This window comes from Pituophis catenifer, unplaced genomic scaffold, assembly GCF_029215685.1.
Source record: "Pituophis catenifer annectens isolate HBS135680 unplaced genomic scaffold, rPitCat1.0.hap2 SCAF_10, whole genome shotgun sequence".
NCBI classification, from domain to species: Eukaryota; Metazoa; Chordata; class Lepidosauria; order Squamata; family Colubridae; genus Pituophis; species Pituophis catenifer.
Window position 1 is genome coordinate 30,677,695 of NW_027256890.1, and position 26,957 is coordinate 30,704,651.

The 26,957-nt window shown below is 46.4% G+C and overlaps 1 protein-coding gene across 1 annotated transcript; it reads left to right on the forward strand.

Moving 5' to 3' along the window:
• The first annotated feature begins 261 nt into the window (after nt 1–261).
• Nucleotides 262–25,759, forward strand: LOC139322242 (maestro heat-like repeat family member 5). Its single transcript, XM_070951278.1, has 26 exons — nt 262–676; nt 1,397–1,533; nt 2,971–3,066; nt 4,111–4,227; nt 5,053–5,175; nt 5,729–5,878; nt 6,514–6,633; nt 7,195–7,274; nt 7,864–7,999; nt 8,358–8,453; nt 9,920–10,024; nt 10,531–10,666; nt 15,133–15,251; nt 15,587–15,736; nt 15,936–16,090; nt 17,695–17,833; nt 19,218–19,369; nt 19,709–19,846; nt 20,305–20,419; nt 21,375–21,518; nt 22,434–22,610; nt 22,845–22,994; nt 23,246–23,371; nt 24,365–24,467; nt 25,411–25,476; nt 25,596–25,759. The coding sequence occupies exons 1-26, from the start codon at nt 274–276 to the stop codon at nt 25,757–25,759; spliced, it is 3,597 nt and encodes a 1,198-aa protein (XP_070807379.1). The 5' UTR covers nt 262–273.
• Nucleotides 25,760–26,957: the final 1,198 nt, after the last annotated feature.

Below are 26,957 nucleotides of genomic sequence, written 5' to 3' on the forward strand. Positions count from 1 at the left end.
TATTTGAAAATAATGTATTAGAAATATTTTTATGTAAAGAGACAAAGAGGAAAAATTATATAGGGGGAGGGATGGGTTCAGGTTTATATATTAGTGTTATTAGTTATGAGTATGTAATAGGGAAGTCTGGGGGGGGAGGGTTAGGGAGGGTTAGGGTGGATGGGAAGTTTGGGGAGGGAGGTGGGGGGGTGAAAAAAGGGGTGAAAATGTAATTGTAAAACTTTTGCAATAAAAAAAAAAAAAAAAAAAAAAGAACTCCCTCTTCACGAGAGGATGGACCACATGCTAAAAAAGTTGCCCTTCTTGAAGAAGGAGGACAGCAAGCAGTCCCATCCACAAATTACGAATAATGACCCACGGCAGTGGAAGAGTCAAGAAGCTGACTTCTCTGGCTCCCACCCATCCACTTCTTCGGCCACTCAAAGAACCACGCAGGTCTTGCCCCTTCTTGTAAAGGGTTCACCAGCTCCAGTAGACATGAGGAACAAGGTGCAGCCTCCAGCACTGGTGCTGCCCGATTTACTGTGCAGGACAACTGCCAGGACCCCTCCGAGGGCTCCTCAGGGGGAGATCAAGGCTGGCCTGAAGGAGCCCCCTCCCTTGCCAAGGAGGCCCGAGAGGGAAAGGGCTCCGGGGAGAAAACGCTCTCCAGTCGCCCTCCTGCCTTCGTATCCAGGTATAGACGCTACAGGGCTGGGCTACCTATGGAACCAGCCTTGTCCTATCACATCAGCCCACCCCACACAATCCATCCATCCATCCATCCATCAATCAATCCATCAGGACAGAGCCAGAAGGGACCTTAGAGGTCTTCCTTCTCCAGAGACCAATTGCATTAAGCAATAAGTTTCTCTTCCTACCTTCTAGTGCTTTGGAAAATAAGTTGAACCCCCTCCTCTGTGTGCCAGCCCCTCAAATACTGGAAGACTGCTCTCATGTCACTAGTACACCCTTCCTTCCTTTTCCTCGACTACCCAAATCCAAATCCTGCAATCATCCTTCATCAGGTAGGGACGTTATGGTGCAGACTCCATCAGTCAAAGAGTTTCGACTGTGGGGTCTAGGAAGAGGGTCTTCTCTACCGTTGCCACTGTATTAGGGAACATCTTACCCTCAGAGGTGAGGAAAGACCCCTCCCTCTTAGCCTTTTTCAAAGGCTAGATTTAAATTATAAGATTACAACATCATGAAATTTCAAAGCAATAAAAAATTCCAATTCCATATATAAGATGGTTGTCTAAGGACAGGAAGATCAGGGCCTCGAGACTTTTGACATATTTGACCCCTCCCTCAGGCTCAGCCTGGTGATCCACTACGCACTCCTTGTCTCTCTCTGCTTTGAGAAGGCTTGTCCTGTCGAATTGCCCATCAATCTCTGTCTGTCTCTTCTTCTCAGAACTCTCGGACGAGTGCTTCAGAAACTTATGGGAGAGCAGGAAGCCATTGAAAGGCAGACCCGTCAAAGAAATCTTGGATCTGATGGACGAGAGAGAAATATTAGAGACCATCTTGGACCATCTTCGTCCTTTCCAGGTAAGCAGCTGGGTTTGTGTCGCGGTGGGCCCTGAGGTCCATCGTGGAGAGGGTCCAGAAGCCAGGGCTGCCTCGGTGGAGATCATTTATCCCAAAAGTAGACAAATGTAGTTATGGAGAATTTGCTGAACTATGGGGTCCTTGCTGGAAGGATCATGGAACGACCATGGAATGATCGCCTCAACCATTTTGGACTCCACCTCAACATCAAGACTGGGTACTTAGGGACTGTCACCACCCCGGAATGCTTCAAATCAATGGAGAAAACCTAAAGAAGGTGGACATTTTTTGGTATCTGGGATCCCACCTCCAATGTCAATGGTGACATCAATGGCGAGGTGAGAGCAAAGGAGAATGCAGCCTGGATACGTTGGCGAGAACTCACCAGTGTGTTACTGGACAGACGAATGGCCACCCATCTTAAATCTAAGACCTACAAGACAACCATCCGCCCTGTTGCACTGTCTGGCACTGAATGCTGGGCAGCAACAACAGGGACCGGAAGCTCTCTGCATGCCACGGAAATGCGAAATGGTCCTGAGTGTGAGAAACAGTCCATTTTTTTCAGTTGTAAACTACCCGTTATAACTTCGAACAGTCAGTAAATAAATGTTCTGACCCAAAGACGACAAACCCTCTGAAGTGAACTCAAAGATTCCTTTATGAGGAGAGCCAGCAGCCCCGACAAAAAGTTTCTCTCTCACCGCAGGCTAACAAGTCCATCCGGCAGGGAGAAGAATCGTTGTCTGCCACATCTATTCATCTCCGCCCCCTGCCTTTTATCCCCAGAGCTAGGGAGGGGCTTCGCTAGCAGTGGTGGCTCGTCTGTCCCAAGGACCGGCCCATAGATTTCCACTGCTCTCCTCTCCTCTGCCTTCTGTGTATCCGCGCATCAGGCACTGGACCCAGCTGCTCCTCCTCTTCCTCATCCACCTCCAGACCTGCGGTCTGTTGACTCACCATCTGAGGGCTGACGGATGGCCCAGGCTCCTCCTCTGTCTCTCTCTCTCTGCCAGCCCCATTCCCTCTTCCCCCTCGGAGCTCTCAGGTTGCCTTGATGCTGGCCCTGACTCCCACGCCGCCTCCTCCTCCTCCTCCTCCTCCTCCTCCTCCTCCTCCTCCTCCTCCTCTGATTCGGCTGCTGGAGGGCCACAACAATAAATGGTGATAAATCAAGTTCTCAAAATTTGTGGCAGAGATTTTCCAACCGTTCATCTTAAAAGCTGCCTCAGCTCCAGCTGATACAATCCGGATGGTCCTTGTTACGTGCTTCATGTCTGTCCCAGCTAGAAAAGTCAAATTACTTATAATATGCATCCAGACGCAGAAGGGAAACCACTCCTCCCCTTGGAAACACACAGAAAGCTGTTCCTTCCTCTGCTCCTTCACTTTCTCACAACTTCTTTTTTGTTGTTCTTGTTGTTGTTGGCAAAGCAGATTCCTTCAGACCACAAACTGCCCAGGAGGAAAACAAGCGCATTGCCGCCCATCGACCAGAAGCAAAGCACGTCCCAGGTCTTGTCTAAAGACAAGGTAAATATGCGGAGGTTTTACACTTTTAGGGCCGCAGTTATCTTAGATGCAACATCAGAAGAGGACAGCTTGCCATGGCCAACTCACCGTGGCTGCCCACGAGCCACAGCAGACTCACCGCGGGTTAATTCAACCATTCCGTTCTCTCCAATAATGTTAAAAATCATTTTAACATTTGTCGTTTATGTTTCATTTGTCCCTCCTTTGAGGCCTCCTTTCTTTGACGCTTCGGTTCCACCATTTCCTCAATATTAGACAGACAATGATTAATAGAACTACAGACTTGGAAGGGGGCCTTGGAGGTCTTCTAGTCCAACCCCCTACTGAAGGAGGAAACCCTTTCCCATTTCAGGCAAACGGTTGTCCAATCTCTTCTTAAAAGCTTCCAGTGATGCAACACCCACAACTTCTGGAGGCAAATTGTTCCACTGGTTAATTGTTCTCACTGTTTGGAAGGTTCTCCTTGGTTCTAGATTGGTTCTCTCCTCGATAAGTTTCCATCCATTGTTTCTTGTCTTGCCTTCGGGTGCTTTGGAGAATAGGCTGACCCCCTCCTCTTTTTGGCAACCCTGGAGGTATTGGAACCCTGCTATTAGTGTAACTCTTGTTCCCTGGTGAGTTGGCCACGGCAAGTAGGCCATGGCTAGTTGGCCATGGTTAGTTGGCCAAGCCAAGAGGGCCATGGCAAGTTGTCCCAATCCACCACGGAGAGCTAATGCATGTAAAAAGATGAAGCTGCCAGATCTCCACAGAAACCATAAAGGATCTCAGGACGGCCAAACAGAGAATCAGCAAAGGGCACCTATGGGGATGGGGGAAGGGGGGTTAAAGTAGCTTTTCAAGAAGAGGAAGAAAGTCAAAATGGCAATTATTGACTTATTAGATTCGTATGCTGCCCATCTCCCCGATCAGGTCACCCAGGACCAGTTTCCGTGTGCTTGACCACACGGAGTCCTTTTTTGATCATAATTTCTCCTATATTTCCTTTTCCTGGCCGTTTGGTGGAGCTCCCTAGGACTCACGGACTCTTTTTCCCACCTTCAGATTAGCCTCTACAAATATTATGGCGTTAAACTGCGAAACTCAACACAGAAGGACCTGGTGATGGAACAGCTCCAAAGCCTTCTAAGTTTTTCACTCCAGGAAGAAACAGACCGAGAGGTGAGTGGCAGTGGGATGCCTGCGGGGGCTGAGACCTCCATCTTTGTGGGGTCCTTGGGGCTCTCTGAGCTTGGATGTTTTCTTGCAGACGTTTAGTGACCCAACTAGGTCACCTCATCAGTGCCAGAAGAGAACAGGTTTTGCAGAATAGAGGTGAAGGGAGGAGGAGGAGGAGAATTGTGGGGTCCTTGGTGCTCTCTTAACTTGGTTGTTTTCCTGTAGATGTTTTATTACCCAGCTAGGTAACATCATCAGTGCTAGAAGAGAATGGGGGTTACAGAGAGGAGGAGGAGGAGGAGGACTGTGGGGTCCTTGGTGCTCTCTGTGCTTGGTTGTTTTGTTGCAGACATTTCATTAGCCAGCTAGGTAATTTCATCAGTGCTAGAAGGGCCTGGGGTTTGCAGAGAGGAGGAGGAGCAGGAGGTGGAGAAGGGGAGGAGAAAGCGGAAGGTAAAGACAAAGGGTTAGGTGCAAATAAGAGCCTTGGTGGTGCAGCGGACTAAAGTGCTGTTAAGTAGCACTTAGCTGCCAGCTGCCGGCAATTACTGTGAGTTCAAATCTCACCAGGCTCAAGGTTGACTCAACCTTCCATCCTTCCGAGGTAGGTAAAATGGGGACCCGGATTGTGGGGGCAATAAGCTGACTTTGTATAAAAAAGAACACCGCTGGGGGGGGGCAAAAGCCCTACTAAGCAGGTCTATACAAAAGTATGAAGGCTATTGCTTAAAGCATTGTAAGCCGCCCTGAGTCTCCGGAGAAGGGCGGCATATAAATCGAACCAATAAATCAATAAATGTCCTAATTCACAAACATCGCTTTGCCTAGGGAATCTCGGAATCCATTCGAATGGCATCCTTTTGCCACCTGCCTGAGATTCTGGTGGCCCTGGAGGAGGCTGGCCAGTTCAGGCAGACAAGAGGACCGTTTGCAGTAGAAGCCCCCATTGAGGTAAGACCAGGGATGGGGTTGCAAGGTCTGAAACTCAGTACAGAAGGAGGCTGGGGGATTCTGGGAAGGAAAGTCCAATGTGCTTAGAAGGACTTAGGCTCCAGGCTGTCAGGTCTCCTCAGATTGGTCATAGATCTCGTAGACCCGAGACCAGCGCTGAGGATGTAGGTGGTGCTGAAATTCTCCATCTCCATCTCCTGGAGAACTATTTTATAAGGCTAGAGAAGATTAGGAGCTGCCCCAACAAACACCTCGAGTAGACCCAAAGGTGCTTTTTCCAAAGGCCTGGGCTTGGTTTTTTCCTGAAGACATTTCGCTTCTCATCCAAAAAGCTTCTTCTCTTTTGACCAAAGTCAGACCTGAAGAAGCTTCTGGGATGAGAAGCGAAACCTCTTCAAGGAAAAACAAAGTCCAGTTGCCTTTGGAAAAAGCCCCTTTGGGGCAACCGTGACCTGGATGACTAAGAAGCTCCATCAGTTTCCATCCATTGCTTCTGGTCTTGTCTTCTGGTGCTTTGGGAAAGAGTTTGACCCCCTCGTCTTTGGACTGACAGGACTCACAGACTCTCTCCGAGAGATGGATTCGGACCACATTAATACTCTGCTATGGCCAGGCAGTCCTGGGAGCGCAAGTAGAGGACATGATGCCTTTCCTGGACAACATTGTCTCAGAAATACTCTATCAGTATTCCAGCATGAAAAAGGTAGGCAGGTTTCCACCCTCTACTTCTCTTAATGCTGAGTTTAATCACAAGAACAATTATAATCCGGAGTCCTTAGCTTGTTTGATTTCTTAAAGACATTTCATGACCCAACTAGCATGTTGTGGGAGAGGAGGAGGAGGAGGAGGAGGAGGAGGAGGAGGAGGAGGAGGAGGAGGAGGAGGAGGAGGAGGAGGAGGAGGAGGAGGAGGAGGAGGAGGAGAATCTATGGTCTTGTTGCATTTATTATCCTCAAGGCAGCGCTCGTGCATTACACTCTTTCTTCCTTTCCACACAACAACTCTGTGACGTGTTTTGGATTGAGACTGGCCCCAACTCACCTAGCTGGCTCTCGTGCCTAGGGCGGGACTTGAACTCACAGTCTCCTGGTGATTGGCCCAAAGACAGTTGGCCTTTTTCCCTAAGGAGGAACTAGAACTCACCATCTCCTGGTGATTGGCCCAAAGTCTCTCAGCTGCCTTTCATCCTAAAGTGGGACTAGAACCCAGAGTGTCCAGGGATGCTTTGATTGGGGGCCCCCAGAGTTCAACCAAAGACAATCGGCTACGTAAAGGTTTCAATAAATAAATACATCCTCTTCCTTCTGGTTTCTTTTCATTCCCACTGGGGTTTTCCAGGACGAAGGGCTGAAGAAAGCCTTCATGAGGTCCATCATCATGATCACCAAAGCTGTTGCCAACAGCAGGAGGCAAGACCTCGATTTGCCCCAGAAGCAGGAACTGGTCACAAACATCGTTGTAAGTGGGGAGAGGGAGGGAGGCAGGTGCTCCTGGGCGTCTTTCTTTTTGGAAGTGAATTTGAACCGAATTGAATGCCAATCAATTGAGCCTGAAAGGTTTTGTTGCTAAGTGGGACATTTGTTAAGGGAATTCTGCCCATTGTACGACCTGTCTTGCCACCGTTGTTAGCCGAATCCTTTTCGTTCAGTTAATCGCACGGCTGTTAAGGGAATCTGGCTTCCCAATTTTATATAGGTCATCAAGAGGCCACAAGTTACCCACCCCTGACTTAAATCATGGTCACGGGACGCTGCAAACTGCCATCAATGCAAGCTGGTGGCCAAGTGACCGAAATGGGGTCACAGGATCGCTGAGGAAGGGGCGCCTCTCGGAACTTGGCATCTGGGTCATAAGTAGTCCTGGAGAGATCCCTCAAAACTTTAAATGGTGGCTAAGTGACCAGTTGTAAGCTGGGGACTTCCTATGTCAACCAGAAAAAGCGTAGGGCTGGGAAGAGGGCCAGCTGGATGGTGGCCATATCTCAGGTTCTTTCTTAGATGGGTTTCCTTCTCTTTTCAGGAAGTCATTGAAGATGAGCCCGCGAAACCCTTGTCCATCGAAAATCTCCATCAAGCGATCATCACCATCACCTGCATGAGGTATGTACCTGCCGAGAGAGAGAGAGAGAGAGACAGAGAGAGAGACAGAGGAAGGAGGGAGGGAGAGAGAGAGAAATCCTGCATCCTGTTTTGGTCACCACAATATAAAAAAGATGTTGAGACTCTAGAAAGAGTGCAGGGAAGAGCAACCAGGATGATGAGGGGAGTTCTGATATTTGAGGGGCTCTCACAGAGAGGAGGGGGTCAGCTTCCTCTCCAAAGTAGCTGAGAGCATGATGAGAAGCGATGTATGGAAGCTTATTGCTTATTGCTTAACGCATTGTAAGCCGCCCTGAGTCTCCGGAGAAGGGCGGCATATAAATCAAATTAAAAAAAAAAAAAAAAATCAAAGAGAGATCCAGGAGAAATTTCCTGACACCGAGAACAATCCATCAGTGGAACAGTTTGCCTCCAGAAGTTGGGGGTGCTCCATCACTCGAGGTTTTCAAGAAAAGAGTGGACAACCATATGACTGGGATGGTTTAAGGACCATCAAGCAAGGGTTGGAGTAGAAGACCTCCGAGGTCCCTTTTAGCCTAATGAGTCTATGATCTTCTCACTCTCCTCCTCTTTTCTCGTCTTTCATCAGCCGTATGAAGCCCCCCTTGAACTCCGAGATGAGGTCTAAAGTGGTGAGAAAAAGCATCCAGAAGGTGTTTTCCTTGCCGGCTTACCTGGTGACAAAACTGAACGTGAACAGCCCAGGACAACCAGCTCAAACTCAGGTGAGCAGTCCAGATGGAGCCAAGCCATCTGAGATCCACCTGGAAATAAGCATGATTCAAAATCTCCTCCAAAACTCTGGATCCATCCATCGAGCCCAATGTCCTTTTGTTCCTCGTGTTCAGCCGAGAAAGCATTTCCTCCAACTCTGGAAGAAAAACCAGCCCTGCAAGACGGGCCGCTCCGTTGATTGCAGAAGGGTGGACTTCAACTCCCAGAAGTCCGTGGCTGGCTCAGGATTGTTGGGAGTTGCAGTCCACCAGTCGTCCTAAAAGGGCCATAAGTTCCCCAGCCCTGGATTTCTTCCTCTTTCTTCCTTTACACCACTTCTTCCTTTAGATATTCTTTTTCTCCTTCTAGGATTTTTATGACCAGATGGTGACCACCTGCAACACCATGCTCACCGCCTTGCTGTCCGAGGCTCCCAATTTGGATTCCCTGCAGGATGTCTTGACGGTAAAGAGTGATTCTTTCTCGGGGTTGGTCAGCCAGATGTTTAGGCTGGATTTGGCGATTCTGTCCAGCTGTCGAGTCCCTCCCAAGGACCCGGGATAGGCAAATGTGGCTGTTGGATGGACAACTCGTCCCATGGGACAATTCAACCATTCAATTTAACTCATTTCAATAGTTAAAAAATGATGTTCATTTTTGTCATTTACATTTGTTTTGTCCCTCCTCTGGCATCTTTTCACTAATGATTCTATTCCACTATTTCTCTGATATTCGTGTCTCTCTTGTCCCACGGCAAGGAGGAAGGGAGGGAGGGAGGGAGGAGATTATAATAAGAGTGAGGGAGGGTCTCAGGGAAGTCCACAGGTGCCCCTGACACGAGAGACGTTGAGCTGGCCACTCCCACCTCGGCCACGCCCCCCTCGAGGTCAAACACAACCTTGATTCGGCCCTCCATGAAATCGAGTTTGACACCCCTGTCATAGAGCCTCGCAGCTGTTCCGAGTAAAGCTGCCTTCTGCAATTGACCGATGCAGATTATGTCGATGCCGATGGGATTCATTTTAGCAACAGAAATTTTGGACTCATTGTGGTCATAAGTCGAGGACTACCTGTATTTGTGATGGTTGCAGCATCCTGGGGGGGGGGTGTCACCTGAACACCATTGGCGAACTGCCCAACTGGCTTCCAACAAGCCAAAGTCTACGGGGAAAGCGAGATTCGGCTAATGACTGCATTATTCATTTAAGGACCACAGGGATTCGTTCAACCCTGGCAAAAAAAGGTCATAAAGCCAGTCACAACTCGCCTAACATCCACCTTGGTAAGCACCCCAAATTCTGGTCGTAAGTCAAGGACTACTTATACAGGAAGTCCTCGACATACAGCCATTCATTTAGTGACCGAGCTGGGATGCTGCAACCGTCATAAAGATGAGTCATTGGCCAAGTGTTCAAATTTTGATCACGTGACCATAGGGATGCTGCAATGGTCATAAGTGTGAAGAATGGTCGTAAGTCCCTTTTTCAGTGCCATTGTAACTTTGAACAGTGACTAAATACTAATAGCACTTAGACTTACATACCGCTTCACCGTGGTTTACAGCCCTCTCTAAATCTTCTCCTATCTGGGTCCTCATTTTACCGACCTGGTAAGGACGGAAAGCTGAGTCAACCTGGAGCCGATCAGGATGGAACTGCTGAACTTCTGGCAGTTGGCAGAATTAGCCTGCAATACTGCGTTCTAACCACTGTGCCACCACGGCTCTAAATGAACTGTTGTAAGACTAGTTGTATTCCAGAAATCTTCAATTGCTACTCTAGTTTTCAGTCTAAAATAGACCTCAATTGACCAATGTCTCAAATTTGTTGAGTTCCTTAGATTTTCTCCCCAGTCCTGGCAACTTCTGTGGCTCTTCCAACTGTGAATCACAAATTCTTCCTTTCCTCCTCCTCCTTTGTTTTTCCGGGCAGCACATTAATCCCTGGATTGAATCTCCCAAGGGACACGAGAGAGAGAGGGCCATCAAGAGCATCAGACACCTCCTGAAGTTCGTTTCTGAAAACGTCAATTTCGACGTAAGTCACCGTTTGGGATGCAAAGTGAGATGTTTTCAAAGAAAGGAAGAAAAAGAAGAAAGTCCTGCTGCCTTTTGGAAAAAGCATCTTTGGGATGTGACCAGGAGGATAGAAGGAGTCCCGCTTGATGAAGGGGTTGGAGGAGAAAACCTCCACAGTCCCTTCCAGCAATTGAGGTTCTGGGATTCTAAGGTTCTATGATTCTGTGATTCAAAGATTCAGAGATTCAAAGATTCTATGATTCTAAGATTCTATTATTCAAAGATTCTAGGATTCCCTGATTTTATGAATCTATGACTATGATTCTAGTCTTCTAAGATTCAAATATTGGATAATTCTAAAATTCTAAGATTTTATGTTTCTAAGATTCTGTGATTCTAGAATTCTAAAAGGTAGGATTCTAGGATTCTATGGTGCTATGCTTCCTATGCTCTGATTTCAGCTGGCTGAAACCTTCATGAGCCCCCCTTCTCATCTTTCCCCTCCTTTTTGCTTCCTTTCATTAGACCACAGGTGACTTTTCTTTGCTGGGACAGCTGGTGGCTTTGCTGGGCCTGCACGTTGGTGACACCAGCAAAGAAGTTGGCCAGACGTCCGCAGAGGCCGCCTACCACCTCCACCACCTCATCATGAGCAAAATGGGTGAGAAAGTTGGACTCCAAGGGCTTCCAGGAGCCCAGGGATGCGCACTGCCCAGGAGAGCACTGGGTGGCACAGCTTGTGGCGTGACCAAGACCCCGGTCGTTTGCCTGGGCAGAGATGCCTGGAATTGGCCGTTGGTATTGGCACCTCTCAGGGCCAGGGGTCATTTGAAGACTGAGTTTCTCACGTTAAGTGGATCCGTTAGGCCAGTGGTCGGCAAACTCATTCGTCAACAGAGCCAAATATCAACAGTACAACGATTGAAATTTCTTTGGAGAGCCAAATTGGTTAAACTTAAACTAGATAGGTAGGTAGATTGTTATTAACTTAATTAGGGTACTCCTAAACTGGCCTTTGCTAAGAACGTCCTCAATCTGATGGAGGTACGTTCGCTGAGATCGACCCCTTCCATCTCTCCCATCCACACTCGTCCTGTATACTTCTTTCGTCTATCTCCTTTCGTTCATCCTCTTTATATGTCCAAACCATCTCCCCGACACTACATCTTCTTTCACTCCACAACGTTCCCTAAAATTAACTTAATAAACTTTACTTAAAGTTTTAAGTCTTAGTTAAACTATAGGTACGTTGAATCAAACTTGATCTCATACTTAATAACGATATTATTTATTGATAAAATTAAATTTCTTACAATTGACCTTACAATATCCATAAAATTAAATCATGACAATGACTGACAAACACTAATGTGAACAATGGCCTTGCATCTCCTTGGAAAGTTTGAGTAAGTCAGGTTTGTTTTTAATTTTAGGCACGATTCCAGGTTCTCATCAATAAGACAACTTCTCAATTTACTCTTGATAAGGTTCATGCTTGAAAATGATTGTTCGCATAACTATGTAGACCCGAATAAGGAAAAAACAGCAAACGCTATTTTTTTCAGTTGATGATATGAGTCAGGAATACTATTCCAGGTGTTAAAAATCATCATATCTTCCTTCTCCGGGTCTTTCAAAGCAGACCACTTGTGCTGTGAACTAAGTTCACATTTATTTTTCTCCAATATTTCTGTATCGGCACAAAGACCTTCAAATTTCGAGCTCCACAATTCTTTGTTTTTGAAATCCAGCAATTGCATTTCAAAGTTGCCAATGTCAATATTAAAGGGAGAAAAATTTAATTCTGTTACAGTAGCATTAAGAGGCTTTTTAACAAAGGCTAACGTCGCTTTGCTGTTTCTGAATTCCTGAAACCTGTTGAGAAAAGCTTCCCTCATATTTAAAAGTGTTGTTTTGAAATAGCAAATGTCAATATCAGAATTATTTTCTTGGCGATGTTTCAACAGGCTTGGAAAGTGAATCAAAGTTTCTCTTTCAAAATCTTGAGCAAAAAGAGATCATTGGTTTTCGAATGAAATAACTTCTTCTAACATCGAAAAAATGGTGTTTCCTTTCCCCTGTAGTTTACGATTAAGCTGATTTAGATGAGATGTAATGTCTACCATGAAATAAAATTTTTGGATCCACTGATTGTTCGTTAGTTCTGGATAGCGAATCCCCTTCTCATGGAGAAATGCTTTAATTTCTGTTAATAAGGAAGCGAAACGTTTCAAAACGTTTCCTCTTGATAACCAACGTACCTTGTTATGCAGCAGAAGATCGGCGTACTCGCTCTCCATTTCAACTAAAAATCCTTTAAATTGGCAATGATTAAGAGGTTTAGTTATAATGGAGTTGATAATCTTAATCACCAATTCCATAACTTTGCAAATTTCTTCTGGAAATGTCTGAGCACAAAGCGCTTCTTGATGAATGATGCAATGGTAAGTAAGTACCTCGTGATTAATTTTTTCTTTCAAAATAGCAACAAACCCGTTTCTTACGCCGGTCATACTTTTCGCCCTGTCTGTTGAAATTAAGACAATTTTATTGAGTGGAATATGATGTTTTTCAATGTACTCAATTACAGCATTGCCATGTCCTCTCCACGTGTTTGACCTTTGAGTGGCAATAATCCTAAAATTTCTTCTTTAGGACCTGTAGATGAAATAAATCGTACAAAAAGTGAAACTTGCGCTGTATCATTTATGTCACAAGACTCGTCAACTGCTATTGATAAAGCTGAAACCAATTTAAGATCTTCGACTTGCTGGTTGGTTATATTCGAAGACATTTTGACTGTTCTGTCTTTCACTGTTTTAGCAGACAATGGTAACTCTTTAATTTTTTTTAGAATATCGGCTTTGTTCTTAAAATCCCGAAATAGCTCTTCGGATGCATTTATAAAACAACTTTTTATGTATTCGCCGTCTGTATATGGTTTTCCTCTCTTAGCAATCTTTTGACTAACCACAAAACTTGCAATATTAACATTGTTGGAAGATTGAATCCAGTAATTAAATACAGAACTTGATTTTTCTTGACTCTTCTGAAGTTCCTCAACTGCTTTCTTCCTTGCATCACCGACAGGATATTTACTACTAAATGACACGTGTTTAGTTTTAAAGTGTCTCTCCAAATTTGATTTCTTGTTATGCACCAATTTTTCCTGACAAATAAGACAGGTCGGAAGGCCATTTAAGTTTTGAACAAACGCGAAAGTCTCGGTCCGTTCAACTTTAAATTCATGGTTTTCGTCTTCCGTTTTTCTTTGCTTTTTCTTTGTAGCCATGTCAAACAGGGCACCTAAAAAAATGTTTCATTTTATAATAATAAAGCCACCAACACAAAATAATTACAATTCTTAAATTGATGACAAAAATACCTGTAGGATTTGCAGCTGGTTGGAAAAATACAGGTAACTTTATGCTCCGAGTAGTTACTTTTGTCACCCGCGCGTGATTTGCGGATGCGACTAGCACTAACCACTGCACAAGGAGATTGCTGACTGACTGGCTCACTCAACTCGTGCATGAATCGCGTGCGCCTCTCCCGCGCTGCGTATCCCATGGCCCACCTGCGCCGCGTCTCCCGTCTCTCGCCCGCAAGACACCCCCACTTCTTCTAACGCCACTTCTTCAGAATAGACTCGCCCAGGCCGAAAACCGACTTCTGCGCATGGGCCACGAAGTTTCAATCGCACTGTGCGTGCGCGCCTGCAGGTGGTATTTTGTGGAAGAGCCACACTCAAGGGGCCAAAGAGCCGCATGTGGCTCGCGAGCTGCAGTTTGCCGACCACAGAGTTAGGCTAGGCATCTGCCATCAGCCAGCCTGGGCTTGTGAGTCTTGGCACATGGATTGGGTCTTAGCGTGTTTTGCAAAGCCACCTTTTAGTCATTGGATGGCTGCATGTATTGCAGGAAGCCAGAAAACGGGTTAACCAAGTTACGGGTTGAGTGGGCATTGTTAAGGAAAGAGCTAAAGAGGGTTTATAATTGCAATACATTATTTGTTAATTTTATAGTTTCAACCCCATTTTACGTGTCTTCTAATTTTTAATTGGGAGCCGTCCACAATCGGTTGAAAGACAGGCACTTATATCAATGGTTTACCTAAAGAAAAGGATCGGTTAAATTTGGCTAGTTAAAAGCTTAACCCAGTGGCAACTTTAAGCCATGTGGATTTCAATGCCCAGAATTCCCCAGGCAGCACACAATCAATTCACAACCTAATGCTTCATTTGCACATCAGACCAAGGTAGTCTGGATTAAATCCGGTTTGATTCATTCATTCCTTTGTTCATTCGTTTGTTGGTTCATTCCTTCATTCCTTCATTTATGTAATTTGTCTCTTATGTAGCCCTATATTTCCCCTCCATTTACAGTCCCATCTATTGTGTTAACCTAGAAAAGGGGTTACAGGTAGTCCTTGACTTACAACAATTCATTTAGTGGCCATTCAAAGTTTAACCGGCACTGAAAAAAAGTGACTTGTGATTGTCTTTCACACTTACGACCGTTGCAGCATCCCCATGCTCACGGGATCAAAATCTGGACACTTGGCCACTGACTCCGATTTATGACGGTCGCAGTGTCCCAGGGTCATGTGATCCCTTTTGTGACCTTCTGCCAAACAAAGTCAATGGGGAAGACGGATTCACTTAACAACCGGGTTGCTAACTTAACTGCTGCAGCAATTCACTTAACCACGTTGGCAAGAAAAAAAATCGCAACATGAGGCAAAACTCGCTTCATAACTGTCTTGCTTAGGACTCAATGGTGGCCGTAAGTCGAGGACTGCCTGTAATTGGACCACTAAAGAGGTCATTGTACCTGTTTCGTTCCTGATCAGTGAGATAAGAGAAAGGGGGGGGCAGAGAAAGAGGGAGCGAGGGGGGAGGAGGAGGACTGGTGTCTCTGAGCTTTGTTGTTTTCTTGTGAAGGTTTCGTGACCCAACTAGGTAACGAGAAAACCACCGAGCCCAGAGAGCACCAGGGACCCCTCAGGTCAGCCCTGAGCTACAGAGCTTCTCTTCTGTTGGAACGACTAAACCGGCCGTCAGACGAAGGATGTTCAGAAGTTCCGAATGCCAAAATCTGACCTTCTCTTGTTTTCCTCCCTCCAAAGCCAAAGAAATGGATGAGAAACCTAGAAACAAGAAGGGGAAGGTCGTCAGTTGGCTGAGGGAAGACTTCTCCTTTTCGGGGCCAACAATATTTTATAATAACGTCTCCAAAATGGCTACGGTACGTTTTCGTTCAGCATTTTGCCTGGCTTCTTATTGACCTTCCTTTCTCTCCTCCTCTTGACCTGGAGATACTCAAAAAAGTCAATATCACAGTGGGGACGGCAGGCTCCAAAGGCCGGAGGGTGGATATCCATCCCCCACAATGTCTAGGAGCAGGCGATCTCGGCTGCCATGTTGGCTTCTTTCACCCACATCCTAATATCACGTGGTGGATGTCATGGAATATGGCCTGCCTCTCTACATGGGGTGCTGTCCCCAGATACGGGTCAAAGTCTCTGGCTTGTCAAAACCCTGATGCATCTCTTCATGGTCTCCTTTTCTTCTTTCCGATAGGCCTTTGGCGAGCATCTGAGCCCATCACAAATAAACGACCTGATCTTAAAAGCCCTGGCAGCTCTGACACACCTGGACAAAAACATTTCACACACTGCGGGACTCCTGCTCAATTCGTTCTTGGAAGAATGTGGGATGGAAATGGAGGAGGTAAGAAAATGGCAGGGTTTGGAGCAAAAGGGATAGAGGAGATTTTGTAGAAAAGAAAGATGAGAATGGGTGAGACCTTGTTGACTTGGTGACAACACTTCGGCTGGATTTAAGAAGGCTAGGGTTGGATGGAGACCACCAGGTAATCTTAGGGCTGTTGAGAAAGTCGGTCATCCCTTGGATTTCTCTTTTGCCATAGCTGCCCATGATCCTCAAGGAGATCTACCGACGTCTCCCGAAGATCTTGGACCCTGCCACCAAACAACAAATGCTAAAGGCAGTGTGTCACCTGGCGTCCAAACGGGTGAACAAAGTCGTGGATATTCTCCTCGAGTGCTCGGTGGCGTGCGATGGGTAAGAAGAACCTCAAGGAGATGTGCCTCCTGTTTTCTTGTGCTCTACAGAGATTCTCAACCATTTGCGATAGGGGTGAATATCTGTAGCTTGGGGTGGGCAGGTCATGTGCTGATTGGGGGGGAAGGTTGCATTGGGTTGGTTGAGGGCCAGTGCAGTCGCTGGTTGGCTGTGCAGTCGATCTGAATTCTGAGAGCTTCCTAGGCTGGTTGTCTCCACCATCCAGGTCATGATTGTCCCAAAGGTGCTTTTCCAAAAGGCAGCTGGACCTCCTTGGTTTTTTAACTTTCTTGGTCGCCACACTGTAGAAACAATGCAGAGACTCTGAAAGAGTGCAGAGAAGAGCAACGAAGATGATTAGTGAACCGGAGCCTAAAACATATGAAGAAGAGTTGCACGAATTGGGTCTCTCTAGTTCAATGAAAGGAAGGATTGAGGGGGGACAGGATAGCAGTGTTCTGATATCTGAGGGGCTGCCACAAAGAGGAGGGGGTCAACCTATTTTCCAAACCACCTGAGGGCAGGCAAGAAGCAAAGGATGGAGACGAATCAAAGAGAGAAGCAACCTACAATGTGCAGAACTTTCCTAGCAGCGCAAACAATTAACCAGTGGAACAACTTGCCTCCAGAAGTTGTGGGTGCACCATCACTGGAGGTTTTCAAGAAGAGATTGGACAGCCATTTGTCTGAAATGGGATAAGATTTCCTGCCTGAGAAGCGGTTTGGAGTACAAGACCTCCAAGGCAGGGGTGAAATCCTCTGGTTTGGTCTGGTTCGCCCGAACCGATAGTAATAATTGCTACTGTTTGCCCGAACCGGTAGTAAAAAAAAACGCTTTAAAAAGTACGACAATCAGCTGTGCCGGGCAATGTCGGAACCTTTTTGTAATTTCTAATTTCAGCATTTTTTTACTACCAGTCAGCTGTGAGAAAATCAGCTGTGCCTGATTGTCTGTGAGGTTCCTGTTTGTTGCAGGGGCCATTTTGTGTAAAGTCCAGCTGCTTCTGCATTGTATGTGAGTCAGTTGTGTAGCTTTTGTGTTACTTTTGTGTAAAGTGTGATAGTTTGCTTTTGAGCTCTCTGTGATTCAGTGAGGTTCTGCATTGTGTGTGAATCAGTTGTGCAGCCACGCCCACCCGGACACATAACCACCAAGCCACGGCCGCCTGGTCATATGACCACCAAGAAACGGCCACCCGGTCACATGCCCACCAACCAACGCCCACAGAACCGGTTGGGAACATTTTTGAATTTCACCACTGCTCCAAGGTCCCTTCCAACTCGGTCATTCTGTGAAAAGCACCTTTGGGTTAATTCTGTAGACACACTGCTCCTAGAAACATCCCCTCCCTTGACCAGTTCTGGGTTCTCTGGCACTTCCGGTGGCGCAGAGGCCCTCCTTTGAATGGCTACTAGACAAACGGTTGCAAGTCGAGAACTACCTGTAGCTATATTTTTTTCCATGCCTTAAAGCAGTTGATTTGGCCATCGGTTCTCTAACCCTTTCTTCCGTTGTGGGGGTTAATCTATCTGGAATGGCCGTCTCTTTGAAAATGGGGAAAGAATCTGATTTTTTTCCCCAATCCATTTTTCCACCTGCACAGAAGTGCTAGGGAGCTGTGGAGGGCGCTGGCTGCAGACCCCTATGCTAACCTGAAGATCATGAAGCCCCTCCTTAAAAGGCTTGATGACCAAGGCCCCAGCACCGAAGCTATTGGGAGGAGATGCATCATGCCCATTGCGGTAAGCCCTCAACCGGTGGCTCTCCTTTCCTTAGATCTGCAGGTGGGCCAGGCCTGAGGAAAGGGGGAAGGGGCTGAGCAGAAGAGTCACCCTCGGGGGTCTCCTCATCAGGAGCAGGCACGCCCTGGCTGGAGGGAGGCAGAGGGCAAACTGGTGGGGGCTGAAATCGGAGCAAAATTTGACGTAAGCCCCCCTTCCCCCCAAAATGCCCCATTGAAAGTAGAGGCATCTGTGGGCTTCCTCACCAGAACAGCTTTGATATTCATCCATCCATCCATTCATCCACCCATTCATCCAGCCAGCCAGCCAGCTCTATCATCTATCCACCCATCCATCCATCGGTTCATCTATTCATTAATCCATTCATTCATGTATCCGTTCATTGATTTATTCGTTTATTCATACATTCCTTCATTTATTCATTCCTTTACTCATCCAATCATTCATAATTCAATTGATTCCTTTATTCATTTCTTACGTTATTTCTTACAGAAATAACTAAAAAAGAGTTTGATTTAAGAAAATACATGATAGGAACCAACAAAGGCAAACACCCAACGGAGTACTTTGTGTCATATCTTATTTTAAATATTCTTAATCTGTATTTTTATTATGTGTTATATTGTTTTATTACATTGTTGTAAACTTCCCAGTGTCAGATTGCTCAGATGGCCGGTGGAGAAATTTAATTAATTAAGACCAATAGATTTGTAGTCCAGGTTTGAACTGTGGGGTCCTTGGTGCTTACTGAGCTTGGTGGTTTTCTTGCAGATGTTTCACGACCCAACCAGTCTAACCCTACCTCTAAGCCTAACTCTTCCAGCACTGATGATGTTACCTAGCTGGGTCATGAAACATCTGCAACCAAAAAACACACGCTCAGACAGCACCCAGGGCCCCTCCAAGGACCCCTAAGAGGTGGAGAGTCAAGAGCCCACTTAGGAATGAAGACAAACAGAGAAACGTGAGGTTACCGATCTCTTTGTCCCCAGTTCTGTCTCACTTGCGCTACTCGTTGTCTCCCTTTTGTCCTGTATCTACACCCCACTGGCCTCTCAAAGTCTGGAGGGGGTGTAGAATGGGAGTTTCAGAAGTCCCACTTCTAGCAACTTTTGCTCCGTGTCTCAGACATGGACATTCCTGGCTCAGGTTTCATGGACATGAGGATTTTTTTCTTTCTCTGGGCACAATGAGAATGTATCTGCCGAACAAAACTCTGCATTGGCGACAAGAAGGGCATCCAGCCAGGAAAGCCTCAGCTCCATTCAGTTGCCCAGACTCCACCCCGCAAGGGATTAGGGGGTCGTTAAAAGAAGAAATAGATGATGATGAATCTAAGTAACCTGATGAGCCCGAGCTGACTCTCCTCTCCTCCTGTTTCTAGGCCACCAATGCGCTCTCCTTCCTCCTCTCGCTTCCTGAGGCAGCAACCATTGTCCAGCATAAGTTCTCCAGCCTGCTCCTGGCGCTCGTGACGCACATCTATTTTCTGCTGGGAGCAGACAAGGGCGGGTCAGAACTGACCTACCATCTGGGGTAAGGAATCTCCTGGGCCCAATCTGGATCCTTTCTCCATTTCTGCAAAGCTCAGGAAACAGTCGTTAAGTGAACTTTGTCCCATTTTGCAACCTTTCTTGCCAGAGTGGTTAAGTCCCATGGTCGTTAAGTGAATCTGGCTTCCCCGTTGACTTTGCTTGTCAGAAGGTCCCAAAAGGGGATCACGTGACTCTGAGACACTGTGACCGTCATAAATATGGCTCAGTTGCCGAGAGTCTGAATTCTGACCACATGACCATAGGGCTACTGTAATGGTCGGAAGTGCAGGGGGATCAGCTGAATGATTGGCATCAACTCTTCTGCCTTTGTTTCATTTAGCAACGCAGTCAAAGCCGTCAAACACCTCATCTTGCGCACCGGCTATCAGGAGGAGTTCAAGGACTTAGATATGGTTCAATGTTGGGCGATGCTGATGAGTCCTGAAAGTGTGTTTGAAGGCATTTTCCACCTGGTCCGGTAAGAAATTAAAAGTCAAAAGAGCTTGGCTACGAGGGGCAGTGGGTGAGAGAGGGAGGGGAGGCAGAGGGAGAGGAGGAAGAAGAGGAGGCAGAGAGATAGGGGGAAGGGGAGAGAGAGGGAAGGGGAGAGGGAGAGAAAGAGGGAGAGAAAGAGGGAGAGAGACACACAGAAGGCAAAAGTGTGAGAGAGGAAAGATTAGAGGGGAGGAGAGGGAGGGGAGAGGGAGAGGGAGAAAGAGAGAGGGAGGGTGAAAGAGAGAGGGAGGGTGAGAGAGAGGGAGGGTGAGAGAGAGAGGAAGGGGAGAGGGAGAGAGGGAGGGTGAGAAATTCTCTAAATGGAGTAATTCATTGAGTAATTCATTTATCGATCATTCAGCTCATGATTTCTCTAGCTTGGTGATTTTCTTCTCCCTAACCAGCAGATCTTGTCTGATCTCTCCATCTTTATTCTCTTAGGATCTTGTTCAACTACTCGAAACATGAGCTGAAGGTCATGTTCCGACAGGCCGAGACCTACGTGCGCCACCCCGATTTAAGACACAAAACCATTGGGATGGTTTTCTTTTCGGAGGTGAGGAGACCTTGAGATGCACCCCAACCTTCTGGAGCTCAAGGAAAGTTGCCCAGGGTTCAACAGAACTTTATGGTTAGAAACTAGAAGTTGTGGGTTCTCCATCACTGGAGGTCTTGAAGAAGAAACTAGACAGCCATTTGTCTGACATGGTAGAGGGTCTCCTGCTTCACCAGGGGGTTGGGCTAGAAGACCTCCAAGGTCTCCTGGTATTCTGTTAATCACTGGAATGGCTTCCCTCCAGAAGTTGTGGGAGGGAGGGAGGGAGGGAGGGAGGGAGGGAGGGAGGGAGGGAGGGAGGGAGGGAGGAAGGAAGGAAGGAAGGAAGGAAGGAAGGAAGGAAGGAAGGAAGGAAGGAGATTGAGGGAGGGAGGATGGGAGAAAGGGAGGAAGGAAGACTCAATGACCCCAAATTCCTTTTACTTTTTGCATTATTTTTTGTATTCTTGCAACTATCATTTACACTACCTATCAGACAGTCACAAAAGGGATGACGTAACCTCGAAACACTGCGACCGTCATATATATATATATTTATATGCCGCCATTCTCCCGAGGGACTCAGGGCGGCTTACAAAAACAATATCCAATACAAATCACAATAAATTAAAATCAACAACCCAATTAAAACAATTTAAAATTATAACAATGTACACCCATAACGGATCAGTTAAGTTGACGAAAGAGCCACATCTTCAACTCAAATATGGACCGGCAAGTACCCAAATTTTGATCACATGACCATGAGGATGCTACCATGGTCATAATTCTGAAAAATGGACGTATCCCTTTTGTTAGTGCCATTGTGACTTTCAGCGGTCACTAACCGAGGACTGTGTTTATTTTCTTTTTCTCTCCCCGTAATGGCTGAAAGTGGCATCTTTAGTAGAGGCTCTCAGGGAAGTTCCCTTCCTTTGCTTGGCTAATGCTCCGTATCTCCACTCTTCTTCCTCAGTTGCTGTACCATCCGGAAATTTGCCAATTCTTTGTCATCCAAGACATCCTCAAGGTGCTGATGGAATGGATGACACAGCCATATCCGCTGATACAGACTTTCAGCGTTAGAGGACTGGGGAACCTCATCCAATACCCGTTTGAGGTAAGAGATGGGGGGCAGGAAGGGAGTGGCTTCCAAGGTAGTAGCAGGTGTGACCTCGCTCTCTGGGAAGTCTACAAGGCTGGGAAGGATAGAAGAAGGAGAAGAAGAAGGCAACCAGCAGAAAGAGGACAGCTAGAGTGGTGTCTCTTCTCCAAAGATGGCTGCAACCCTGGAAGATCTGAAGGTGCAAGTAGAGGCCAGATCCTCTTGGAGGACATCTGAAAGCAGAACAAGAAGCAACGGATGGAAACTAATCAAGGAGAAAAGCAACCTAGAACTTAGGATAAATTTCCTGACACCCAAAACAATTAATTAGTGAAACAACTTGTCTCCAGAAGTTTTGGATGCTCCAACACTGGAGCTTTTCAAGAAGAGTTTGGATAACCATTTGTCTGAAATGATCTAGGGGTTCCGGCTTGAGCCGGGAGTTGGACTAGAAGATCTCCAAGATCCCTTCCATCTTTGTGATTCTGTTAAGGACCAGGGGAGACCTGAGAGCAGTCTTCCAATATTTGAAGGGCTGCCCCAAAGAAGAGGGGGTCAACCTATTATCCAAACCCCTGAAAGGAGAACGAGAAGCAGCAGATGGGAACTAATGAAGGAGAGAAACAACCTGGAACTAAGGAGAAATTTCCTGACCCTGAGAACAATTCATCCTTGGAACGACTTCCCTCCAGAAGTTGTGGCTGCTCCATCACTGGAGCTTTTCAAGAAGAGTTTAGATAACCATTTGTCCAGCAGAGTCTAGGGTCTCCTGCTTGAGCAGGGGGTTGGACTGGAAGACCTCCAAGTTCCTTTTCAACCCTCTTCTTCTATGCTCTGTGGCCTTCTCTTGCGTTTGTCATGATCGCTGTGAGACTCAGCGAACTCCAGTGACCATGTTTAATTGCTCGTTTCTTTCCCTGCTTCCTCCAGAAGAACATCTTGGAGCCACTGTTGATGCCAGTGCTAAACTGCGCCTGTCACGAACAGAAGAACGTGGCAAAAGAAGCTATAAGGACCCTGCGTTTCCTCCTCAGACACCTCAAGATAGAAACCCATGCATGGAAGGCAGTCAACCTCATTCCGCTCCTTCTAAAATATTTTCATGATGTAAGTCAACCAAATCATGACAAAATGGTTTCCCCCTCTCCCTCCCTCCCTCCCTCCCTCTCTCTCCCTCTTCCCTCCCTCCCTCCCTCCCTCTCTTTCTCCCCCTCCTCCCTCCCTCTCCATGGACATTGAACTGGGAATAGGTGTGCTCTGAACTTGTGTGTTCTCCTTCAAGAAACTTCTGCATGGCTATTCTGCTATTGGAGGAACTAACCTGTCTCTCTTCCTTCGTAGGACGACATCGAACTGAGGAATACCTCCATCACCATTTTTGGCATGCTCCTGAAAGGACCGAAGGAGTTACGGAACAGTAATATGGCCGAAAACATCCTGAACAGCCTTATTCCCCTATTCATACAACTGTCAAATGATCGGACGAAAGAGGTGAGTTGAAGGGCTGGCTAACCTGAGCTCCTGCTCTGATCATGCTACCTTCACAGAGACCACTCTGTACCCCCATCTTCACTCAGAGCAACGTGGTTGTACCACGTGGACACTCTGGAGAATGCAAAGAGATTCTGGACAATCCTGAAGTTGTGGGGTCCTTGGTGCTCCCTGAAATTGGTTGTTTCCTTGAAGACTTGTTTCATGACCCAACTAGGTGACAGGATCTCCCTCTTTCCTCCCTCGGCCAGGTCTCCAGGAAGACCCTCGACTCCTGCGTGTCCTTTATGAACTGGGGGGGCTTTCCCAGCAACTTGTTTGACTATGAAATGTACACCAGTCTCCATAGCATGTACTCCAACATCTGCTACGTGGTTGTAAGTAGGAGCCAAGCTGGCCTGTTTTCTTCCAGATTAGAGTATACTAACCGTTTATTTCTTTATTTTGCCCTGCCTTTCTTATTTTTATAAATAGTTCAAGACGGTGGGCATCCCTAATACTTCTTCTTTTCTTCACAACAACCCTGTGAGGCGGGTTGCCCTGAGAGAGAGGGACTGCACCAAAGTCACCCAGCTGGCCATCGTGACTAAGGAGGGACTAGAACTCCCAAAGTCACCCAGCTGGCTTTCATGCCTGAGGCGGGACCAAAACTCACCATTCCCTGCTCATTGGCCCAAAGTCACCCAGTCCGCTTGCTTGCCCAAGGGGGGACTAGAACTCACCGTCTCCTGGTAATTAGCCAAAAATCACCCATCCAGCTTTCATGCCAAAGGCGGGACTAGAACTCTCAAAGTCACCCAGCTCACTATCATGATGAAGGTGGGACTAGAACTCACCAGTTCCTGGTTTCTTGCCTGAGGCGTTAAGCACCAGACTCAACTGACTAGAGGGATTCTTCTTGGGTTTTTGCTCTCTCGGGAACAGCAGAGGTTCCATGCAACCATGAGGACTAGAAACCTTGCTCGTTTGTGGGTTTGAGGATTGGAAATGGCAGTTTCTGGGAAAAGGAAATTAGGACGTAGAGGGAGGCAAAATATAAATGCATTTATAAGTTTAGAAGCCATTTCCTTATCATTTTTCTTTCCCTTTTCTTTTTCTATTTTCTTTTTTCACTATCTGCTATTTTTCTTTATTTTCCTTTATGCTTTTAATTTGGATAAAACTGTCTCTAATAACATAAATATCAATTAGTATAGTTAAGTATAGCATAGTATAATAATGTCACAGTTTAGTACAGTACAGTAAGTTGTTGAGGACATGAGGACTAGAAACCTAACCAAGAAAGCGGCCCCTTGGTAAAAAAAAAAAAAAAAAAATTAAAAAGGAAGCTCTCTAGTTCATTGGCTTGTTTGTTGCCTTGTTTTCCCCAGATGAATAAATGCAAGCAAAACCTTCCTGCGATGTTGGATCAGATGCTGGGATTCCTGAGGAGCCGGAACTCTTCCCATCGCGAGGCAGCTGCCCTCTTAATTGGTAATCACCAATGCCAACTCTGGAAGGAGGGCAGGAAAACCCAAGACAGGCGGGCGGCCTTATCACCAAAAGAATCTATGCCGAATTAAGCCATGTCGCTTAATCAGACTGGAAGCTGCTCTTATACCGGGTGGCTTCTCCGGAACTGCTACGATCGCGCAACAGTTTCTCAGGCAGTTCCTGCCCTCTTTCTTAAGGGTATCGCTGCCGTTGTTAAGTTAGTCACATGGTTGTTAAGTGAATCTGGCTTCCTCCCGGATTTGGCTCAGCGGAAGTGATCTTTGACCCCCAAGACACTGTAAGCGTCATAAATACGAGTCGGTTTGCCAAGCATCCGGATTTTGATCTTGATGTGGCAACGCTTCTAAGTGTGAAAAGCAGTCGTAAGTTACTTTTTTCAGTGCCATTGTAACTTTGAATGGTCACTAAATGAACTGTTAGAAGTTGAGGACTACCTGGCCTGTATCCCTCTCTCTTGTATAGGCAAACCCACAGCCGTGGTTTTTCCTCTGGAAATATTTCCAGCTGGCCTCCCATTCTAGTATTAACTGGATTCAAGGCTGCTTAGATTTTTTTCCAAGATGATGGTTGTTTGCACAGCCCTAGAACATAAAGTAATAGAGTTGGAAGGGACCTTAGAGGTCTTCTAGTCCAACCCCCTGCTAAAGCAGGAGACCCGATCCCATTTCAGACCAGTGGCTGTCCAATCTCTTCGTTAATCTCTTCTTGAAAGCCTCCAGTGAGACCTGGAGACAAAAACATAGGAAGATCGGCTACCCCTAGTCCTTCTTATTATTAGACAGACCCAATCCCTGGAACCATCCCGTAAAGTCCCAAAGCGACTCTTCCAAGTGGAAACCAATGAATTGCGCGTTTTTTTCCTGAATCAGTCGATTTAGCCGTCTCTGTTAACCCCACCAACGTTTTCTTTTTACGTGCCCAGGCTGCTGCGCGCAATACATGCAACCAGAAGTGATGACTTCAAAACAAATGAAAGAAGTTTTCCTCGGTGAGTTTCAAAGTTCCCTCGCTTGAAACAAGGAGTTTTTCTCCAGAAGCTCTTTCGCTGATCAGGGCTGGTTCTCAGGGTTGATCCCGGAAATCCTTTGTTTTTTGGATTCGTTTCAGGTCTCCAGGATCTGCAAGGCGATTCCGAAGCCTCAGTGGCTCAGGCTGCAGCTGACTCAATGCAAGAAATCTTTCGGCAGTGTGGCCATCTGATCAAGCCGGGTCTTGTTAGTAGTCAACTCCCCTCCAAAGTCATCAGGAGGATCTCCGAGACCAAGCAATAATAGTTTCATAGTTTCATAGTTTTCATTATTGTCATGGCACCTCATAGAATGAAATTAAGTGCCATCCTCACTGTATATTATACTTTTTAAAAACCCTATAATAATAAAACAAAAACACACTTCCTTCACATTGTATGCAATTGAATTAAAAAACCCTGGTATTGTATTAATATTGCACTGTACGTAGAATTGTATAGTTACTGCTCTGGGATAGAAGCTGTTTTTCAGCCTACTTGTCCTTGTTTTTATTGTCCTGTACCGTCTGCCAGATGGTAATAGTTCAAAAAGAGGGGGGCCCAGGATGAAATGGATCCTTAAGGATGCTTTGAACTTTCTAAAGCCAGCGGGAGCTATAAAGCTCTTCCAAAGTGGGGAAGGGGCAACCCATGACCCTCTGGGCACCTGCCTTCCAGCTGGTCTTTGGGGAAAGCGAGGAAGCGCGAAGATAATTCTTACATCGCGAAGGACCACGAAGGAACGTCGCAGAAACAAGACCTGGCAGGGAGATTGTGGAAACAGGCCCTGGAGATAGACAGAACAATTTAATGTCAGAGAGAGGAGAAGGTTCCACAAGAAGGTCACAGAGCCACAGGTGCTATTGGAGAAGGGTGGTAGCAACCATCGACCATCGATGATATCTGGAACATCTCCACTCTTGGTCGTCTTCCAACAGAAATAGGAACGCCTAGAGTAGGGCAGATGCAGAGAGCTGAACACTCCGTGGGGGGAGATCTAACGTCCTCCAAAAAGATGCTCATTATTATCCACATAGATGGAGCATTGAATAAAAGCCTTCAGGAAAACCTCTGGATCCCAAAGGCGTCTTCCCATGGGCCCTGATCTCCTTTGGAAAGCATGCGACGTTTCTCAACTTAGTTTGTTAAGCCAGAAGGTGGCCGAGCACTGGTCCCCTCCTCATATCTGTTCCTGGCAGTCCTTTCAACTTTCAGCCCTGAATGAGCCCAGCCTCATAGGTTGTAAGTTGGACCGGTCATAAACCAGGTCATCCTGCGTCCGTGATCGATTTAATGACTTTTAAATGGATTAAGGGAGTTGTTCAGTACAGACATTGTCAATAACCATATATTCATGTGCGTCTCCTAGGGGAAATTGTTTTTAGAATAGAAGAAGAAGAATAGAATAGAGCTGGAAGGGACCTTGGACAGGGGTGAAATGTAAAATTTGTTACTACCGGTTC